The sequence below is a fragment of the Betta splendens genome, chromosome 4, assembly GCF_900634795.4.
Source record: "Betta splendens chromosome 4, fBetSpl5.4, whole genome shotgun sequence".
Lineage (NCBI taxonomy): Eukaryota > Metazoa > Chordata > Actinopteri > Anabantiformes > Osphronemidae > Betta > Betta splendens.
The window spans coordinates 20846798-20865643 of NC_040884.2; the positions used below are offsets into that span (position 1 = coordinate 20846798).

At 43.2% G+C, this 18846-nt stretch overlaps 3 protein-coding genes across 8 annotated transcripts; 1 reads left to right on the plus strand and 2 right to left on the minus strand.

The window, feature by feature from the left end:
* Positions 1-279: 279 nt before the first annotated feature.
* On the minus strand, positions 280-7459 carry pks1 (polyketide synthase 1). Of its 4 annotated transcripts, XM_029147369.3 has the most exons (8): positions 7412-7459; positions 7085-7174; positions 6901-6997; positions 6672-6825; positions 6424-6584; positions 6132-6335; positions 5862-6043; positions 280-5772 (listed from the first exon to the last, which is right to left on the minus strand). In XM_029147369.3, the coding sequence occupies exons 3-8, from the start codon at positions 6956-6958 to the stop codon at positions 295-297; spliced, it is 6237 nt and encodes a 2078-aa protein (XP_029003202.1). In that variant the 5' UTR covers positions 6959-6997; positions 7085-7174; positions 7412-7459; the 3' UTR covers positions 280-294. The 4 variants fall into 4 exon arrangements, with proteins under 4 accessions (XP_029003202.1, XP_029003200.1, XP_029003203.1 ...); XM_029147367.3 differs by having other exon boundaries at positions 6672-6997; XM_029147370.3 differs by lacking the exons at positions 7085-7174; positions 7412-7459 and having other exon boundaries at positions 6901-7043.
* LOC114853701 (ATP-dependent zinc metalloprotease YME1L1-like) lies at positions 7408-13328 on the minus strand. 2 transcript variants are annotated; one of them, XM_029147374.3, is made up of 18 exons: positions 13105-13328; positions 12444-12563; positions 12156-12324; positions 11949-12050; positions 11741-11850; positions 11354-11504; positions 11075-11176; positions 10489-10662; positions 10252-10404; positions 10033-10165; positions 9879-9941; positions 9532-9644; positions 9173-9328; positions 8926-9077; positions 8714-8840; positions 8485-8558; positions 8279-8365; positions 7408-8183 (listed from the first exon to the last, which is right to left on the minus strand). In XM_029147374.3, the coding sequence occupies exons 1-18, from the start codon at positions 13138-13140 to the stop codon at positions 8043-8045; spliced, it is 2163 nt and encodes a 720-aa protein (XP_029003207.1). In that variant the 5' UTR covers positions 13141-13328; the 3' UTR covers positions 7408-8042. The 2 variants fall into 2 exon arrangements, with proteins under 2 accessions (XP_029003207.1, XP_029003209.1); XM_029147376.3 differs by having other exon boundaries at positions 7413-8183; positions 11099-11176.
* Positions 13329-13685: 357 nt separating this feature from the next.
* mastl (microtubule associated serine/threonine kinase-like) lies at positions 13686-18551 on the plus strand. Of its 2 annotated transcripts, XM_055508469.1 has the most exons (13): positions 13686-13990; positions 14079-14216; positions 14309-14448; positions 14545-14633; positions 14717-14823; positions 14906-15065; positions 15168-15316; positions 15506-16474; positions 16724-16865; positions 16989-17009; positions 17901-18014; positions 18127-18228; positions 18349-18551. In XM_055508469.1, exons 1-13 carry the CDS (start codon positions 13841-13843, stop codon positions 18504-18506), a joined length of 2439 nt encoding a protein of 812 aa, XP_055364444.1. In that variant the 5' UTR covers positions 13686-13840; the 3' UTR covers positions 18507-18551. The 2 variants fall into 2 exon arrangements, with proteins under 2 accessions (XP_055364444.1, XP_029003205.1); XM_029147372.3 differs by lacking the exon at positions 16989-17009 and having other exon boundaries at positions 13689-13990.
* The last annotated feature ends 295 nt before the right edge of the window (positions 18552-18846 follow it).

Below are 18846 nucleotides of genomic sequence, written 5' to 3' on the forward strand. Positions count from 1 at the left end.
TTGAATTGAGATGTTATATCTAGAGAAATAACAACAACATGATAGAACCTGTGCACAGCTTCAAGATCTATTTAAAGAACATACTGTAACACTTATCTATTCATAGGTAATTCCTTTCGGCTTTATCCCGTCAGAGGTCGCCACAGCAAATGATTTGCATTGTACAGTGGAATAAACAATATTTTGAATAAATTAACAATGTTGCCTCTTCTTGTATGAGGATTTAACAAAAATAACATAAAACAAGGTTAGATTTATGCATTTAAGAAAGAACTACATATATGTTACATCAACTTATCCATTATTGAGCACAAAGGTCACTACAGTACTGAGTGTACTGTGAGGGTTCAGTATTCTAACCAGAGGGACATTCACTCCAGTCTCTTGGAAGATGTTGTTCTGTAGAGTCATGGCCAACATTGAATCAATACCGAGTGAGCTCAGAGCGGAGTCGCTGTCCAGCTCATGGACGCCAACACCGCTTATCTGACTGACAACGCTTTTGACAGTTTCATGTGTGGATGATGAGCTCTGAAAGCTCTGCTCCACTCTAACATTGTCTTTAAGCTCCATTTCCACCAGAGGTGACAGTCGTTCCCTGAGGGAGGCGTTTTGTGACAGAACGTGAATGTTCAGATTCCTGAAGTTAAACTTGCATATCACCTGTTGCGCTCTGTTAATTAAAAGGCACTTTCTAAGCGCTTCATGCACTTCACAGACATCCATGATCTTCATCCCCTTTGCTTCCAGGAACTTCTGGAAATGGCCTTGGTTTAACAAGAGGCCGAGGTTCAAAGGCCCCCAGTTGATGGACTGGCCGGCGAGCCCCAGGTTTCTACGATAATGGCAGAACGTGTCGAGGAAAGAATTTGCTGCAGCGTAGTTGCACTGGGAGGCGTTGCCAATGAATGAGGAGATGGAGGAGTAGCACACAAAGAAATCCAGCTGGCTATGCAGCGTTGCGTAGTGGAGGTTCAGAGCGCCGCTGACTTTGGGCCGCAGCACCTTTCGGAAGGCCGACGCATCTAACCCTTCGATCAGGGCGTCGTGCAGCACCGCGGCGCTGTGAAATACTCCTCTGATGGGATGAGGAGCGAATCTCAACTGAATCTCTGACACAGCATCCACCACCTGCTGTGACACCGAGACATCACACTGGACGTTGGCGATGGTGACCCCAAATCTTTTCTGGAGGAGGTCCATTTTAAACTGTGTTTCGTCCGTTGGGGAGCTTCTGGAAAGTGTGGCAACAAAGCCTCCGCCATGATGAACAATGAACCTGACTGTCTCCAATCCCAAGCCAGAAAGTCCCCCGCTTACAATATAAACACAACCTTGTTTGAAGAGCTGTCCAGGACGTGTCAGTAAGGGGACACCAGACACTGAACAGCCGGGTTCCCTGTGATGTAGAACAACTTGCTGCACTGTTGCTGCTGTGAAGTAAGATTCACTGCCTGCATCGGTCTGAGGCCCTTTAATGCTCGATAACTGAAAAACCTCCCTTTTCAGAGGTAAAGATGCTGACTCAAAGCCCAACGACATCATCCACTTAAAAACCTTCCTGCTTTGTGCTCGTAGCCTGGCTTTCTGCAGAACTTTACGCACATCCAGATTATGAATGTGCATGTGATCACTCTGCAGCGCTGGCGTGTCTGCTGACATGTGATCCCCGCACACGAAAACAATGTGTCGATCAGCGTCCTTGTGGTCGTGAATGAGCTGCCAGCTGCGTTCGAACGGAGGCAGAAACACAAACGCATCGCCCTGATCCAAATGGATCTGTTCTCCTTTGAAATGCTGCAGAGTGGAAACATTCCAACCCGACCTGTTTGCTGCCAGAGCTAAAACCTTTATCATGGCAGAGGCTGGATTTGAGGAGACAATAACAACCTTTGGGCGTGGTTGTTTTACTGCGGGTTGCATCAGCTCAAGGATCTCATATGCCACGATGTAAAATGACACACAAGGGGCCTCTTTGAGGAACGGGAGTCTTCTGGTGCAGTAACACGCCACTTCAGGAATTCGAACGCGTGCAGCAGCAAGAACTGGGTAACACACAGCAACGTGGTCTCCCACTCGTACATCACCAACATCTTTACCAACAGCCGTGACAATGCCGCTATAATCTAAAGCAAGAAGACTGTGGTTCTTAGACGTGTGCTTGTTCCAATACATCGTCCTACCGAAGTTTAAATGTGAAGTTGTGACAGGGAAGAAGTCTGACGAGTGTGTGCATAGATTCATGAGCTGAATCTCCACAGACTTGTCTTCGACAGCCTTTCTGTTTGTGTCACAGGCGACGGCAGACAGGTGAGACATCATGTAAGGATCACTTGTCTGCAGAGCATAGTTGCTTAGACACACCGACGGCCCTTCTCCCCTACATGCAGCTGTTTCCTCCACCGGACTCCGTACTATTCTGGTTGCAGACGCCCGTCCTCTGCTGATCATAACCTCTTGCTTTTTGCAGGTGTTTAGTATGTGGACTAAGGTGCAAATGTCTTCCCTGGTGACAGAAGCAAGGTCAATAAGCTGAAAAGAGAGCGCTGGTATCTCTGCTGCACAAGCCCTGGTCATGCCAGAGAGCACAGAGCCAGCACTCACGTGGTCCACGGTCATTTCTGAGGCTCTGTAGGTTATGACACGGACAGTGCAGGCATGTCTGCTCTTTCTCAAGGCTGTAACAGTCTGTCGAAATAGCTCACAGGAAGTAACCAAGTAGTCCAGCATCTGCTCAGATGACAAGTGACTGAGATCCTCCACAGCCCAGATGAAGATTATATCAGAAAAATCTGTCTTAGTGTCAAGAGAGCGACACAAAAAGTTGTGAAGCTCTTCTGGCATCCAGCAGTCTCTGTTCTCCACACTGACTGACTCTGGGTGTAAATGTGGCCTAAGTCCTTCAAAAATGCCAAGTTTGTCTCCAAACACTAGTGCTTTTATTTTAAAATTGTTTGACTCTCTCTCGTCTTTGATTGCAGCTATTTCATTGTGAAAAAAGAGCGACTCAGAAACATTTGAGCAGTTGCCCATGAATGAGATCCTCACACCCTTAAGCTCCACAAGCACTTTCCCATCTGTGGTGGAGAAGCAGCCACAAACCTCCAGGAAGTCTGGAGTGTCTTGAGTTGCTCGCAAGTACAGGATCATTTTCTCCTGTAGTGCTCCTGAAATGGATATGCTGCCAATAGCTGAAGGGAATCCCTGCCTGGTTGTTAGCTGCCCGATTGCTACCACTGCAGTCATTTGCAAGAAATAGTCTAATAGCACAGGGTGAATGAAATAGTCATGTAAGTCTTCGAGAAGTTCTCCCAGGACCTGGAGTGTTGTCACAGCTTCTTTAAACTCCTCTCCAAAATGCACATCATGCAGCTGTTTGAAGACAGAGCCATATTCAAACCCTGCCTGCGAAAGAATGGAATAGATTTCTCTCCTCTTCATAACCAATTTGCATCTTTGAGAGATTGTGTCAATACAAATATTTGGCTCCTCTAACAGCGGTGGGCAACCTGAGTACACGTACGTGCCAGAGGCATGTGTCGTGGCGTCAGACTGTATTTTAAATGACCCCACCTTCTCGTCATGCTCGAGTGTCACCTTCAGCTGGTGACAGTCTGAGGTGAGTGTAAACAGACTCTCAAATGTAAGACTGAGTTGGAGCAGTGACATGAGTTTGTTTGGGCCTAGACTTGTCATGACTGAGGCGTAAGCTAGGTCCACATAAAATGCTCCTGGCAAAATGGAAGCACCATTGTTTTTATGCTCCCAAAGGTACGGGGCTGTGGCTATGGCGAGGTTACACACATACACGCTCTCCTTGTTGTTAGGGTGTTTGGGGGACGTGAACGCATGGGGTGGACATGCAAATGACACGTCCCCTCTTCTCACCTCTCCAAAATTTAACGACTTTTTCAGAGTTTCAAATTGATAGACTGGAAAGGCTGCGGGCGAGGTCTCGTATCCCTTGTAGAGCTGATGCCAGTCCACGTCTATGCCCAGTTCAAACAGCCTCACCGCAGCAGACAGCAAAGCGTCATAATCTCTCCCTGGTTGGGCACAGTGAATAACTAAGGCATCGCTGCCCAGAGTCTCACAGATGTTCCTCTGCAGAGCTCTACGAGGACCGATCTCCACAAAGACCACGTGTTTTAGCGCTTCCTTGTCTTTGGTAGCAGCACGCAGTGTCTGTTCAAACACAACAGGCTCCCTGATGTTCTTAGCCCAGTAGGTGCCAGAGCAGAAGTCACCCTCTGAATACCAGCCTCCAGTCACGGTCGACAAAAGTTTGCACTCCATGGTGTTGGCATCTAAAAGCCCGATGCTTCTTTCAATGTCATCTAGTATCGGATCCATCAGGTGGCTGTGATACGCCACTGGAACATCCAAGACGTGGAGGAAGAGTCTTTTATCTGTACACAGACCCCTCAGACTCTTGTGGAGGACGTCTATAGCGTCTCCATCTCCTGACAGCGTGCACGACTGAGGGCTGTTGAAAGCCGCAACGCAGATTTTACCACAGAAGACTTGAAGCATTTCTATAATTTTTTCGACAGCCATGTTGCTCACTACGAGCATTTTCCCGCCAGTGACCTTGCTCTGCAGAGAACTGCGGTGGTGCAGCACTTTAACAGCGTCCTCCAGAGACAAGAGGCCAGAAGAGTGAGCTGCGGCCACCTCGCCTACAGAGTGGCCGAGCACGGCGTCGGGTTTGATACCCCAGGTCTTCAGAACATTAGCAAGGCCCACCTGGACTGCAAAGAGAAGAGGCTGGACAATGTCTGGCTTGCTGAGATCACCACACTCGCCAGAAAGCCATTTGGTAAGACCAATGCTTTTATGTCTCTGAAAGGCTTTCTCAACCTCTGTGACTGTGTCTCTGAAAACGGGGACGTCTCTCAGTAGCTGCTTGCACATGCCCCTGTAGGCAACGCCATTCCCACAAAATACGAAGACCACCTGCATGTCCGGCCTGAAGGATTCCACCTTCGTCTCCAGAAAAGGTGTGAGCTGATGCTGTAAATCTGAGAGGGATGAGGTCAGGAAAGCCTTCCTGTATTTGTGTCTGGAATGAGTCCTCCCACATGCTGAGGTGTACGTGAGAGCCCACAAGTCAACTGGCTGATTAAGTAGCCTCTGCAGGGTGTCAGTGATGGTGAGGGTAAATGATTTCTCAGAGGCTGCAGATATCACGAGGATTTTTGGGCAGCCCTTTGGAATCTGTTCGACCTCTGTAGTCATGTGTTCTCTAACAATCACATGGGCATTGGTGCCTCCAAACCCAAAGCTGTTGACGCCAGCCATCCTTTCTTCAGACCCATTTGTCTCCCAGCATTCAGCTTTAGTGGGAATACTAATCCTCAGTGCTTTCATATCTACACTGGCGCTGTCTTCAGAGTAGAACACAGAGGGGACTATAGTCTGATGCTTCATCATTAACAGTACCTTGATGAGCCCGGCTACTCCAGCTGCTGACTCAGTGTGTCCGATGTTGCTCTTCACGGAGCCGATCCTCAGCGTTTCTGAACCAGGAGGTCTGGCTTTAGCGATGACGTTAGCGATGCTTCCCGCCTCCGTTGGGTCTCCAGCAGGAGTCCCCGTCCCGTGAGCCTCCACGTACTGCACATTGGCGATGTCAGACTGGGAGTAGATTTGTCGCAGGAGCTCCTCCTGTTGAACCATGGAGGGTTTGGTGATGGGAGACACTGAGCGTCCATCTTGGTTGACAGCAGTTTTGCTGATAATCCCCCAGATTTTGTTGTGGTCTCTTGTAGCCTAATTACAACATTACCAGACTTATTAGTAAATGATTTGTGTTATAGTATTTAATACATGAACTAAAAATGGAACTGTTGTATACTAACCTTTTTCAGAGGTTTTAGAAGAACCACTCCGCAGCCCTCTCCTCTGCCATATCCATCTGCTCTGCTGGAGAACGGTTTGCTGGTTCCCTCAGGTGACACCATCTTTGCTTTGCTGAGAGCCACAAACACTCGAGGCTCTATTATACAGCTGACACCTCCACACAGAGCCATCTCACAGTCTCCTAAAATGAAAATGTTTCATGGAATGTTTAGATGCCATTCGAAAATTATTCATCTTTTAGGATTAGCATTTGTGGGAAAGAGTCCTGCCTTGTTTTATGGCCTGACAGGCTAAGTGGACAGCCACCAACGAAGAGGAGCAGGCACTGTCTAAGGCGAACGACGGCCCGGTGAGGTTAAATGTGAAGGAAATTCTGTTGGCAGCTACACTCATGGCCGTCCCAGTGGCACTGTAGTGTGTAATTGTAGTGGGACTGACACTTCGGAGCATCTCATAATCCCTGTTCATAAGTCCTGCAACACCACAAAGCAGAGCAAGTTACATTTTGTGTTGTGTGAAGCAATTTTGCAAACACATTTGACATGACATGGCAGAGATCACCTATGTAAACCCCAGTTCTGCTCCCACTGATGCGTTCCATTGCCAAACCGGCATCTTCCAAAGCTCTGTATGTGCAAAGAAGGAGGAGTTTCTGCTGGGGGTCCATCAAATCGGCCTCCGCTTCAGTGATGCCAAAAAACTTGTGATCAAGTTCATTAAAGCTATAGAAAAAGCAGACTTATAATAATTCAAACTTCTATGAAGACACAAATTAAAGCTTAATGGAGTAAGACACTTCTGATGCTTACCCTTCTATGAGAGCTGCTTTGGTGGTTTGTGTCTTTCCAGCTTTCCTACTGTCAGCATCATACCATAAACTGGTATCAAACCTCTCTGCTGGAATATCTACTGCACAGTTCTTTCCCTCCAACAAAACCCTCCAGAATGTGTCCAGTGTTTGACCTGACATAAAACAAAGCGCAGCGATAAACCTCCGGTAAAGACAAACAGTTGATACATTAGAGATTAGAGTCAAACCTCCAGGGAAATTGCATCCAATGCCGATGACTGCTATGTCATCCTCAGAGTCCTCCATTGTGTCCTGGTTGTGATTCCTTTCTGCAGGTGTTATTTTCTAGAAGTCAAAGTGAATTTACAGACCTGTCCATAGTGAAGCTGAGTGCCTGGTGCGGTCTATGGTCAGAACTGCTGCATCTCCCACCTTTTATAAAACTGCACCACGCTTCAGTGAAAAGCAGGCAGCAGACAACAGTGCCCTGTCTTGCTACGTCTCAGCTGACTTCATCTGAAACTAAACACATTAATTGTAGGTTAAGATAATTCAAAGGCAGGAGTCAATAAACCTTTGTTCTTTTATTGTAACTACAATACACTAGTTTCTGCTAATCACTAGTCCCCTGGTTGGTCATTTTAAGTGAAGGGTAAAATATGATGGTTCTCTAACAAATTAAACCCCTTTTTTGACTGCAAAAAACTCTATTACACCTTAGCTTCCCCAAGCTGTAACAACTAACAAAAAAACAATTACCTTTAATAAGCGCCTTTATTTGAGCTTCAACAATGCCTTTGTTTGAAAGAACAAACGGAAGCACAATTCTTCCACAAGCCTTTTACATCATGTACATTTCCCCCATGTATCAGTCACAGGTGAGCTTAAAGTAGGGCACAATCACCCATTACTCATTTCAGAAAAACAGAGCAAACCTTTGGGCACTTAAATAAATAAGAACAAACAACAGTTTGTAATGGTTGGTAACATCGCTACAGCCAAACGGTACATTCTAGACTAAGGTATCTTAAGGTCTTATGGTGTTCACCAGTATGTCCAAGTTTAAAATTAGCCATGATCAAAGTTCAGACGTACTTAATCAAAATCTGTTTGTACTTTCGAATAACTAATGTGCTGGAGAACAGGTATTTTTTTCAATCCAATTAGCCTGAAGTGCTTTAAATTGGATGTGACATCTTACATCTTTAAAGTAAGTGAAAAAAAGAACTCAGAATTATTAAATAAAACATGTAGGTTGTAGACGGGACAAGTTCAGGGTCATCAATAAAACAATAATTTTACGAATAAAATAGAGGGCCTCCAGAAGGCCTGTGCTCCATTGCACAGTTGTTTATATACACATGACAAGGTGAAAATACTACTGAGGTATCTATTGGTCCAAGGATTTGCCCTCCAGCACCATCTTGATCTCTTTAGCATCCAGGGTTTCATATCTTAGCAGGGCATCAGCCAACTTCTTGTGCTCATTACTGTAGGTCTTCAGGATGTTTTTAGCACGTTCATAAGAATCCTGGATGGAGGAGAACATGTGGTTCATAAAATGTTATGTATAAATATATGTAAATATTAATATATTAAGCAACACTGTAGCATGAAAAATCTCACCTTTAGTAAAGCCCTGACTTCCTGTTCAATAGCAGCTTGCGTCTCTGGACTCTGCTTGGTTATGTCACCATAGGTCATGACTCCAAGCTGCAACATCAAAAACAGGGCTACTTGTATAGTTCAGGATGATAACAATGCAACATTTAATCCAGCTAATAAATAGAAAGAATGATTCCTAGAGAAAGTGAAACTAGTAAATTCTTTACCTTGTTACTCATGCCAAACCTGGTCACCATCAATTTAGCTATCTTGGTTGCGCCATCAAAGTCACTGGAGGCTCCTAAAACAACAAAACAAGAGACAGCTAGCAGAAAAGACTACACACAACAATATCAATCATCAGCAAAATACAATAATGTTTCACTGTAGTTTCAGAACAACATTTTGTTGTTTACATCTTTGCTATGCATAAGTACAAATAAATCAATCTCGCACCAGTGGTGATGTAGTCATTTCCAAAGATGAGCTCCTCTGCTACCCGACCTCCCATGCTGACATCCATCTGAGCCAGCAGCTGGGCTCGTGTCTCACTCCAGCGGTCGTTCTCAGGGAGCAAGGACACCTAGGAGTCACAAAACAGTGTTTAGTTTAAACAATGGGTTACAAAGGAGACACAACATCCCAGTAAAGACAAAGTAATGGCTTACATGGCCTAGACTTGGACCTCGCGGCATGATCGTGGCCTTATTAATTTGCATTGCATCTTTGGTGTAATAGGCAACAATGGCATGACCGGACTCATGGTAGGCTGTTATGGTCTTATTCTTTTTGTCTATTTCAACACTTCTTCTCTCAGGGCCTGTATGTAAAAAAAATCCAAAGACAATTAGTTGAACTGTGCCTTAATTTAAGCCTAGTGTGTCCCATGTGAAGTGAATTGTGATGCTTATTCACCCATGAGGATCTTGTCCTTAGCAAACTCCAGATCCTTCATTGTGACCATCTCCTTCTCGTCCACAGCTGCCTTCAGAGCTGCTTGGTTGACCAGGTTCTCGAGATCTGCACCTGAGAAGCCCACTGTGCCCCGGGCAATAATCTCCGCTTCCACGGCTGAGAAAATACAAACAAACAGAAATCCTATCTTAAGAGGAGGTCAGAGTACAAAAGACAAGTGTCCTAGCAAACACAGAACTATACTCTTCTCTATTCCTTACAGAGAATGAACAAGACTAAATCAGTCAGTCAGTCAGACAGCTGTACTCAGTGCATCCCCAGAGATGTAGTACAAAGATATATCCAGACAGAAAACGTACCAGGATCCACTTTGATCTTCGAAAGGTACCAGTTGATAATTTCAGTGCGTCCCTTCACATCTGGACGAGGGACCGTCACCTGCATGTCAAACCTCCCTGGCCTTACTAGGGCACTGAAAGGCAGCAAAGTATGTAAATAAAGTATGTAAACTGCCATAGATTGATTTTGTTAAAACCATTAAACTGGCAAATTCAAAGTTCTGGAGTTTAATTCAATTATCACTGGAAATTTAGCAAGTGGCATAGGAAACATTGTTTTATGTGATGTGTGATAAAATTTTACTGTAAACTGAAAGTAGGACAAGGCCACAGGGACAAATCTGCTGTGACAGAAATTGTTGACATACTTATCTAGGGCCTCAGCAAAATTGGTAGCACCAATAACGATGACCCCTTCATTTGGTTTAAACCTGAGAAACACCAACATTGAAAATGAGAAACTGAAAGTTCAGACGGGATTTTATTCGTACTGTGTTTTGTAAATGTAAATGCTAATCTGACCCATCCATTTCAGCCAACAGCTGGTTGATGGTTTGTCTGGAGTAAGGGTGCATAGGAGACTCAATTCTCTTTCCGCCAACACTGTCCAGCTCATCGATGAAAATGACACAGGGAGCATTAGCTTTTGCCTCTTCTGAAAACACAAAGCATAAGAAATTGCTTTTGTGTGGATACATCCTCCAATGGTTACTCACAATTTCCTACACGCAGCAAACTTACTGAAAAGGTTCCTGATGCGACTTGCACCAACACCCACAAACATCTCATCGAACTCTGATCCAGAGGCATAGTAGAAAGGCACGTCGGCCTCCCCGGCCACAGCTCGTGCCAAGAGAGTCTTTCCTGTGCCTGGTGGACCGACGAGGAGGATGCCTGATAGAAAAACAATTTAGATAAGATGTAACAACAAAAAAAAGAGCATTGTGGTTTAGGTTGTGTGGAAGATTGTTAAAATACCCTTAGGCAGCTTTCCACCCAAAACTGTGAACTTCTGTGGGTTCTTTAGAAACTCAACAACATCTTGTAGTTCACTCTTAGCCTCATCCACTCCTTTCACATGTTCAAACGTCACATTCTTCATCTGGATGGGATCAACAGCTGTGTGAAAACCAGATGTGGTGCGAAACCTCACTGCAAAAACCCAAAACAGGCTGTTCAGATAAAACATCAGAAAAGATTCCAATTGTACAGCGCCTTGTAATGAAAGATTATAGAAATGCTGGTAACAATATGCTTATTTTGTCACACACACAAATAGGCAGAGCCAAATGTTTGCTTCTTTCTACACACCACTGAAAACTTGTATAGATATTTCAGTATTACCACACATTGATATGAAGCAGAATAATCAGGAAAACTCTACATGCACACTATAATAGTGACATCATGCCTGATTAACTGTATACTATCACTGCAGATAACCATAAATAATAAATCAAAAATATGGACTTTAGTTTACACTTCTGCCTACAGGGGCATGCAGTGTGCATGTAGCATTGGGAGATGATTTCAAGCATACGAAAGAAAGAAAACTGAAACAAACCAGCATCAGAAAATGAGCCTTTACCCGAGAAAAATGAGGCTCTCGACAAACCATAAATACCAACAAGGAGGAGGACCATCAGGATTAACCTCCTCAGTACGCCTGTGAAAACAGAGCATAGGCAAATTAATCTCAGAACCAGATGTGCGTCTATGCAACTCAATACTGCCATCTGAAGAGAATTTGGAGTAATTGTTACTGCTACTATTACTTCTACAAATGTGTATTATCTTTAAGGAGGACTGTGGTGCCTGATGGATGAGTAGGTCAAACACTTGCCTTTTGATCTCCGAGTAAAGGCCTGAGACCTAATGAACCCCTCAGTGAAACCCAATTTAAAGGCCTCTTGCTGGTTTTCAGGAAGGTTCCTTTGTTTTACCACTTCATCCAGCGACTGCACCTCTGGTACCTTTTCTCTCTCCAGTAAACCCTGGGAGGTAAATAAAGTTGGTTGGTAAACTTCTTATGTTACGTTATGTCTAAACATGAAACCTTTATTAATAGTCTGTTTTTGTGTAGATGTGGTCATCATATACTGTTCTCTGGTGTTTAGGAAAATAATTGAAGCTAAGCAGTCCAAACAAGAACAGAAAAACAGTATTGCGTAAACATTTATCTTTTGAGACCATGTTAAAAACAGCTGATACTGTGCAACAAAAAGCTCACCTTTATGAAGGTTGGTGTGTAGGCCTCAGAGTCCACTGGACCATTATAACCAGACTCTATTCGTCTGGTCTTTGTTCTAAGGGTCTTGAATCCCCGACTTTGCATCCAGACTAAAAAAGAAAAATGCGTATGGCAGAAAACAGAAAATACCATAAGTCTGAAACCCTTTTAACAAGTAGATGAAAAGTGCATATTCCTCTCAGCTTACCAGGTAAAAATTGCAGCTGTGTGCTAACTTCTTTGAGGGGACTGTGGTATTGTCTGTGAAATATAGATGAAGAGAACCCCCCTAATCTTCTGTGTGAAAATCCTAGGACAAAATGTGCAAAAGGTTTGTTTTGATAAAGTCAGCCTTAGATTCTTAGAAAACCATTACACTAGGTAGGATTTCAGCTCAGTTGCCTGAGCTGCTCACCATGCTTGTTGTGAAAGAAGCTGCCTGTGGAAATGTGACTCGTTCGCCATACTGAAGGAACTGTAGGGAACTCCTGTGGTCCGGGTGCAGGCAGTAACCTGCTGACCAGCTCATCCAGCTGGCTCACACTGATGTCAGAAAGGCCAAGATCCCTTAAACTCACGCTGGGCTGTTAAGTAATCATACCAAAGTAGGATATTTTCACCTTCATATATGGAGAAATTGCCTACACAAGGACAGATTGTATTGTCACTTTTGAATGTCACATATCTGTGGTGTCCATCTTACCTCATTGGGAAATGAACTATGGTCTGGAATGAAGTCTTTGTGCAGGGTTTGGACTGAAGCAGTGGCTGAGTTCTTCAGAGAGTGGAGGGCATTGATAAGCTGACTGAGGGGTACGATCATCTATACGTAAAAAGAGTGAGAAACACATACACTATTATAACAACACATACTGTCATAACATAAAAGTTAACATTCATAAAGATCCACAATCTTGTTTTTTCAAACTAAACAACATTGCAGGACTGTTATGTCGGATATATTCAAGCTGACTCTAGTCAACACTGCTCCGTACTAAACAGAGCATTGTGGCACCACATACGTCAGATGTATGCGTGTTATGTAACCTCAACACTTCTAATGTCATGTTATTATATGTACTTAATTTATGGTCACACCTTGATCAAAACTGCACGTATCGATTCCAACCGGTCTACTGTGACGTAAACCCGGTTTGATTATGAGGCAATCCAAAGTCAACTTGCAAATACTAACATTTCCGAAGTTGTTACGAAATCTACGAGAATAAAATGACCACAGTACTAACAATGATAGTTAAAATTTCGAATAACAGCCGTTCAACGGCAGCGCCGACATTATTATTAAAAAAGCAGAAGAGCGCACATTAACTAGCTCGTGCTAGCTAAAAAGGCGATAGACTTACCTGCTGGGGCTGAAAGGAGGTCGGGAGTGAAAACATTTTTGTCAAAAAAAATGTTCAATATAGATTTTAATGGTAGAGGTAGGAGGACGGATCCTCTATAAAACGTAATAAAGCAAATCGTCCAGGTAGCTGCGTCCCTTGTTTTCCTATTACACAACTTTCATAAGCTTAGCCTAGCTAATAACAGCAAATGGATTCTCCAGTATGAGGTCAAATGAACTACAAAATGACGTTAAATGCAACAAGGACCTGGTCTAACGTTGCATCATCAAGACGCGCTTGGAACTAAAGTCGCTTAGAATAAAAAAAGAGGTCAAACTATTTAGCAGAAGTATATTATTGAATAAAACTGTAGGCCGTAGAGTAATGTAAATAATTATGTATAAAACGTTAAAATTTTACTTTTACTTCTTTATTGCCTGAACAAAAACAACAATTATATTGTCAAGTAACGCTGTATTATTTTGTGCTGCATGTTTTAAATATATGCTGTTTAATTCACAGATGAGCGGAGAAAATAACGTTTTGCTGTAGTACATTATACACGAGTTTCGTGTTTTACGTACGGGCAAATATCTGACCGACAAAACATGCATCACAGGACCCTGGGTAAGATCCGCGGAATTCAAATTTTCAAAACAAAGTCGAGGTTGTTGTTTTATCATGAAAGCGTTCACTTTGAGCTGGACAGCTGTTACAGATACAATCTACGGTTTTATTTAAAAACAGTTCGGTTATGGACGTGGGTGAAAATAACAGATCGATGGACACCCTTAAACCGCCGTCCATCGAGGATTTCATCGTTTTGAAGCCCATCAGCCGCGGAGCCTTTGGCAAGGTCTACCTTGCGAGGAAGAAGTGCAATGCGCGCTTATATGCTATTAAGGTGAGCTCGTTTGGTCTATGACAGTGAAGCCCCCGTTATTGACCGAGGCTATCTTTTCGCTAGTTATAATACTCTGTTTCTTCGTCAGGTGATGAAGAAGGCAGACATGGTTGATAAAAATATGACGGGTCAAATGAAGGCAGAGAGAGACGCACTCGCTCTGAGTAAAAGCCCCTTCGTAGTTCACCTGTTTTACTCCCTCCAGACTGCCACCAAGATCTATCTGGTAAGAAAGACAAAAGTCAACATGGTTCACAATATCCTCTATGTTCAACAACTTACAGTTTAGCTGATCATACATTTTTTTTATTCGTATAGGTGATGGAATACCTCATTGGTGGAGATGTCAAATCTCTACTTCACATTTTCGGGTATTTCGACCAGGATATGTCTGTAAAGTACATCTCAGAGGTTGCACTGGCTTTGGATTACCTTCACCGACATGGTATAATACACAGGTGCTCTGATGCTTTTGGTTACATATGTATGACACTAAGTGCTTTGGGTCAGATTCGGTGTGTGACCCTTAACGTACCTGATTGGTAACTTTTCAGGGACCTGAAGCCAGACAACATGCTCATATCCAACGAAGGTCACATTAAACTAACAGATTTTGGACTTTCTAAGGTCAAGCTTGACAGAGGTATGAAAGCCCACCAGTTGTTTTTTAAATAACCAGCATAACAACTGCCAGAAATGTTTAATATATATTTTTTTTAATTTCAGAGCTGAGTCTTATGGATATCCTCACCACCCCTTCTCTGGCTAAGCCTAAAAAAGATTACTCTCGTACTCCGGGTCAGGTCCTCTCCTTAATCAGCTCCCTTGGCTTTGTAAGTTTTTCGTATTATTCTGATGTCACACTTCATAGTTTTTCTTCAATAATAAGTGTTCCTTATATTTGATAAAACACAGAAAACTCCTGCAGGTGAGGGCAAACGTCACTGCAGCGCGTCTGCTGCATCTAGTCCCGTGTGCTCTGGCAGAATAAAACCCAAGAATAATTCTCTTGGTTCTCCTTTAATGACAACCAAAGATCAGCGGTACTCTCCAGCTCGGTATCCTTGGAAATTGGGTATGTCACAGAAGTCTGTTTAAGAATTTCTTAAATGCTACTGTAGTAGATGAAGTCTTGTTAAATATTATGTGTTTTGGTTTGTTTGTATTGTCTGGATAGGTTCTAACAACAGTGTGTTTAGTCCTCATAATCTCACTAAAAATCTGACTCCTGCCCTGCTTAAGACCAGAAAGAGAATTGAGACGATGAGTGCAGGGAGCACAACAGACACGGAAGGTGGGATCAGTCCTTTGTGGGAGTGTGAGGAGGTATGTATGACCTATAACACTGTTGATGTTTTGATTATAGATTTTGTTTGGATTTTATTAGCCACAAAACTCATTTTTATATATAATTTAACTTATTTTGTACAGTTTAAAATACAAGCACTAAGTAATAAAACGCCAGTTAATCCCTTCACATGAAAACATTTTTTTATGTCTTTCTTTCTTCTTTAGAAAGAAAATGAACATATCAACCAGAAGGCGAGTGAGCATTGTCAGTACAAGGATCCTGAAAAGCACTATGAGCCCACCCAACTGGAAAACACTGTCTGCCCTGCTAAGACCAACACCAAAAATCTGTCTAATCAGGACCATGTAAAGACTCCTTACCACAACAATCCACTTGCACTTCCCTCATCCGTGAAGAGAACATTTTCAGATCTAGAGAGAAGTCCAGAGCCACTGGAGGGCCAAGCCAAGAAGAGGAATGCAGACTACAAAAGATGCTATGAGATTCCAGAAGAGAGCACACGGCTTCACACTGGCCTCACTGGAACCTTTTCTTCCATCCAGATCGGCAACTTCATGGCCTCCACTGACAGAACAGGGTTGTCTCACGAGTGGGTCCCCAACCGCTCCAGCTCCATTGCCAAAACGCTGTTTTGTGATCTGGAAGAGCCAGCAGAGGGAATATTAGAAGATGACGCTAAAGATTTGTCACATTCAAGTTTTACGTCTCCTCTTGCTGAGAACAGTGAAGTTTACAGAAGCCTGAGCCTCGACTCTGATGGTTCTATGCATGAAACCTCTCTCACTGTATCTCCTAAAGGGGACAAGTATTCCAAAAGTGGCAATTCAGCGTCTGACTCATTTATCACAGACTCTCTTCCACAAACTGTTACTAATAACTCACCTAAACTTGGTAACTCAGGTCTGATAGGTGAGTCTCAGTGTTCTCTAGTGAACGTCTCTGATCTGGCCTGTGATGCAGCTCAGTCCCCCTCATTCCTCAAACCGAGGAATGTTGTGGCTTTCCGCAGCTACTGTAGCTCCATTAACCGCTCTAACTTGTCGGGGGTGTCGCGGCTTAGCATCAGGTCTGTGGAGGCCATGGACGTGTCCACATCAGCCTCTTACTACTCTGCCTATGGCACTGCAACGCCGGTGCAAAAAAGATCCCGCTTCAACAGCTCTCTTTCACAGGTAGATGATCACACGGTTTACCGTTTCTTCCTATTACTTCTAATTAACAATGTGGGGGGGAAATACATCAGCATTGGAATTTCACTATGGAAATACTAGTACATATTGATATCAGCAGTAAAAATATGAATAACAGAACTTAAAACAGAAGAAGTAGAAGAAATGTAAAAAAAAAAAAAGATGAAACTCAAATGAAAAATCTTCTTCCTCTTTGACCAAGAAATGTGACTTGCTTCTGTCTCCACCCAGACACCGCAGCCCATGTCGACCTCCCAGACTCCCTTCAGGACTCCAAAGAGTGTGCGGAGGGGTGCGCTGCCTGTTGAGGGCGCCCCCATTTTAGGGACCCCTGATTACTTAGCTCCAGAGCTTCTTTTGGGGAAACCACATGGTAAGAGACAGACATCCATTTATTACAGATTGAAAAGCTCAAAGCCAGTCCAATGTTATGGTAAAGTTGATGTTTGACACTGGTAGTCGTTATAAGCGTATCATGATAAGCACTTTCTTTTAGTTTCAGGAAGAGCACAGTGTGGTAAGTTTACAACATACCTCCTGTGTGTGGCAAGCAAGCTTGCATGGTCACCCAGCCTGCTAACGCTAGAGAATGAGCTGATTCCTCCTGTTTTTTCATCCCCATTGTTTCTGTATCTCCCCTTTTGAGCTGGTGAACAAGCTGCGGGTGTGATCAGCGGGAAGGGGACAAATTAGCAATTTTAAAAAATGAAACTATGGGACTGTCACCTAACATTTAACTAATTCCATTGATACCAGTTAGAGTTTTTCTGAGACCTAAATTATTTAACCTGGAAAAAGGGGGCTTCTGCTCAAGGTATGTGGCAGTGGTGGCACATAGAAAGCTTGGCACTGGAGTTATTGTTGGCATGTAGCAGGATGGGGTCAGGGTTAGGCCTTAGGGTTAGAAGCCCTTACCCTGAGCCTGATATGCAAAACTCCATCTAATAGTTTGACTTAACAGCTATCACCATAATCATATAACAGTATCATATAAGAATTGTCACTTGCACAATGCCATTTATATGACATGACAGGATCACTCACGTCGTGATCAGTCTACGTGGCAGTATGCTATTCAGCCTTAACTCAATGGATCTTGCTGTAATTGTACATGTCTGCAGTAACTAAAAAGGAAAGGTTCATAGAAATACAAAGAATGTTTGTCTGTGGTAAAATAATTAAATACAGTATGTTTTGATTGTTAATAACAGACACCTGAATCAAAAGAGATGTGCCCTTTCAGTCCTGTAACAATGACATTAAATACAAGAATGTAAAGTTGACTCACACTCACACATGGCCTCAGCTTCAGCCACTGCAGTTCTTAGTCTTCACTCTAACATGAATCACAGCTTTTGAAGCCAGCAGCTGGATGAAACATGACTTTTTCTCCTTTCCCCTCGCTCAGACTGCATGGTGGACTGGTGGGCCCTGGGTGTGTGTCTCTTCGAGTTCCTCACAGGCGTGCCACCGTTTAATGACGAGACCCCACAGCTGGTTTTCCAGAATATTCTCAACAGAGGTGGGTTTGGTTTTCTCTTTTTGCATTGTCATTCAAGTGTATTTAAAATCTTCAATTCACACCTTTTTTTTTCTTTTTCTTTTTTTTTACTACTTTCCCTCAACACCTCCAGACATCCCGTGGCCTGAAGGAGAAGAGGAACTCTCTGAAAACGCAAGTAGTGCCATTGAGATTCTCCTGACGATGGACATGACAAAACGAGCTGGTTTAAAAGGTGAGCACCACTTTTCAGTATTAACAACAAACTTGACTAGCCTCTAAATGACCCCAGGTCTGTTTTAGATACAATAAAATAGGATGAGAATTCAGATTGCATTTTTCTAACATCTACCAGAGCTCAAGTGCCATGCCCTGTTTGAGGGCTTGGACTGGGATGAGCTGCAGAACCAGAAGATGCCCTTTATACCTCAGCCAGAGGACGAGACAGACACGTCTTACTTTGATGCCAGAAACAACGCTCAGCACATCGCTGTGTCCGGCTTCAGCTTATAGACACAAGCAAGTTTTATTCAAGCAATAAAATCAGGCTTTTGATGATGTTTGCTTTCTATGTGCAATCATTGACAGTCAGTGCTGTAGGCTGCTGGCAGTTAAAATATAAAGATGAACATATTTATAGATTAGTTTCTTCTACTGATAAGATACGGTTTGCTACTTTGTTGTAGGCTTTAATTTCTGTATTATTTAGGCAAAACTATGTAATATTGTTTTATGTGGGCAGTGACGTTGAGGGTTAGAGAACATGTTAATATATAATAAATGGTGTATTTTATGTAAATCTTGTTAATAATATTTTAAGATGTTAAATGCTTCTTTCCACACTACATTCTCT

Bases quoted from the DNA above. Each gene is read 5' to 3' on its own strand.
- LOC114853701 (XM_029147374.3), bottom strand. From the start codon at position 13,140: ATGTTTTCACTCCCGACCTCCTTTCAGCCCCAGCAG. The intron at 9,645-9,878 runs GTATGTCAACAA...GCTGCCTTTCAG, and splicing joins TTTGCTGAGGCCCTAGATAA to TGCCCTAGTAAGGCCAGGGA. The intron at 8,841-8,925 runs GTAAGCCATTAC...TGTGACTCCTAG, and splicing joins GAGGTCCAAGTCTAGGCCAT to GTGTCCTTGCTCCCTGAGAA.
- mastl (XM_055508469.1), top strand. From the start codon at position 13,841: ATGGACGTGGGTGAAAATAACAGATCGATGGACACCCTTAAACCGCCG. The intron at 13,991-14,078 runs GTGAGCTCGTTT...TTTCTTCGTCAG, and splicing joins CGCGCTTATATGCTATTAAG to GTGATGAAGAAGGCAGACAT. The intron at 18,229-18,348 runs GTGAGCACCACT...AACATCTACCAG, and splicing joins AAAACGAGCTGGTTTAAAAG to AGCTCAAGTGCCATGCCCTG.
- pks1 (XM_029147367.3), bottom strand. From the start codon at position 6,958: ATGGAGGACTCTGAGGATGACATAGCAGTCATCGGCATTGGATGCAAT. The intron at 6,585-6,671 runs GTAAGCATCAGA...CTTTTTCTATAG, and splicing joins AAAGCAGCTCTCATAGAAGG to CTTTAATGAACTTGATCACA. The intron at 6,336-6,423 runs GTGATCTCTGCC...GTGGTGTTGCAG, and splicing joins CAGAACTGGGGTTTACATAG to GACTTATGAACAGGGATTAT.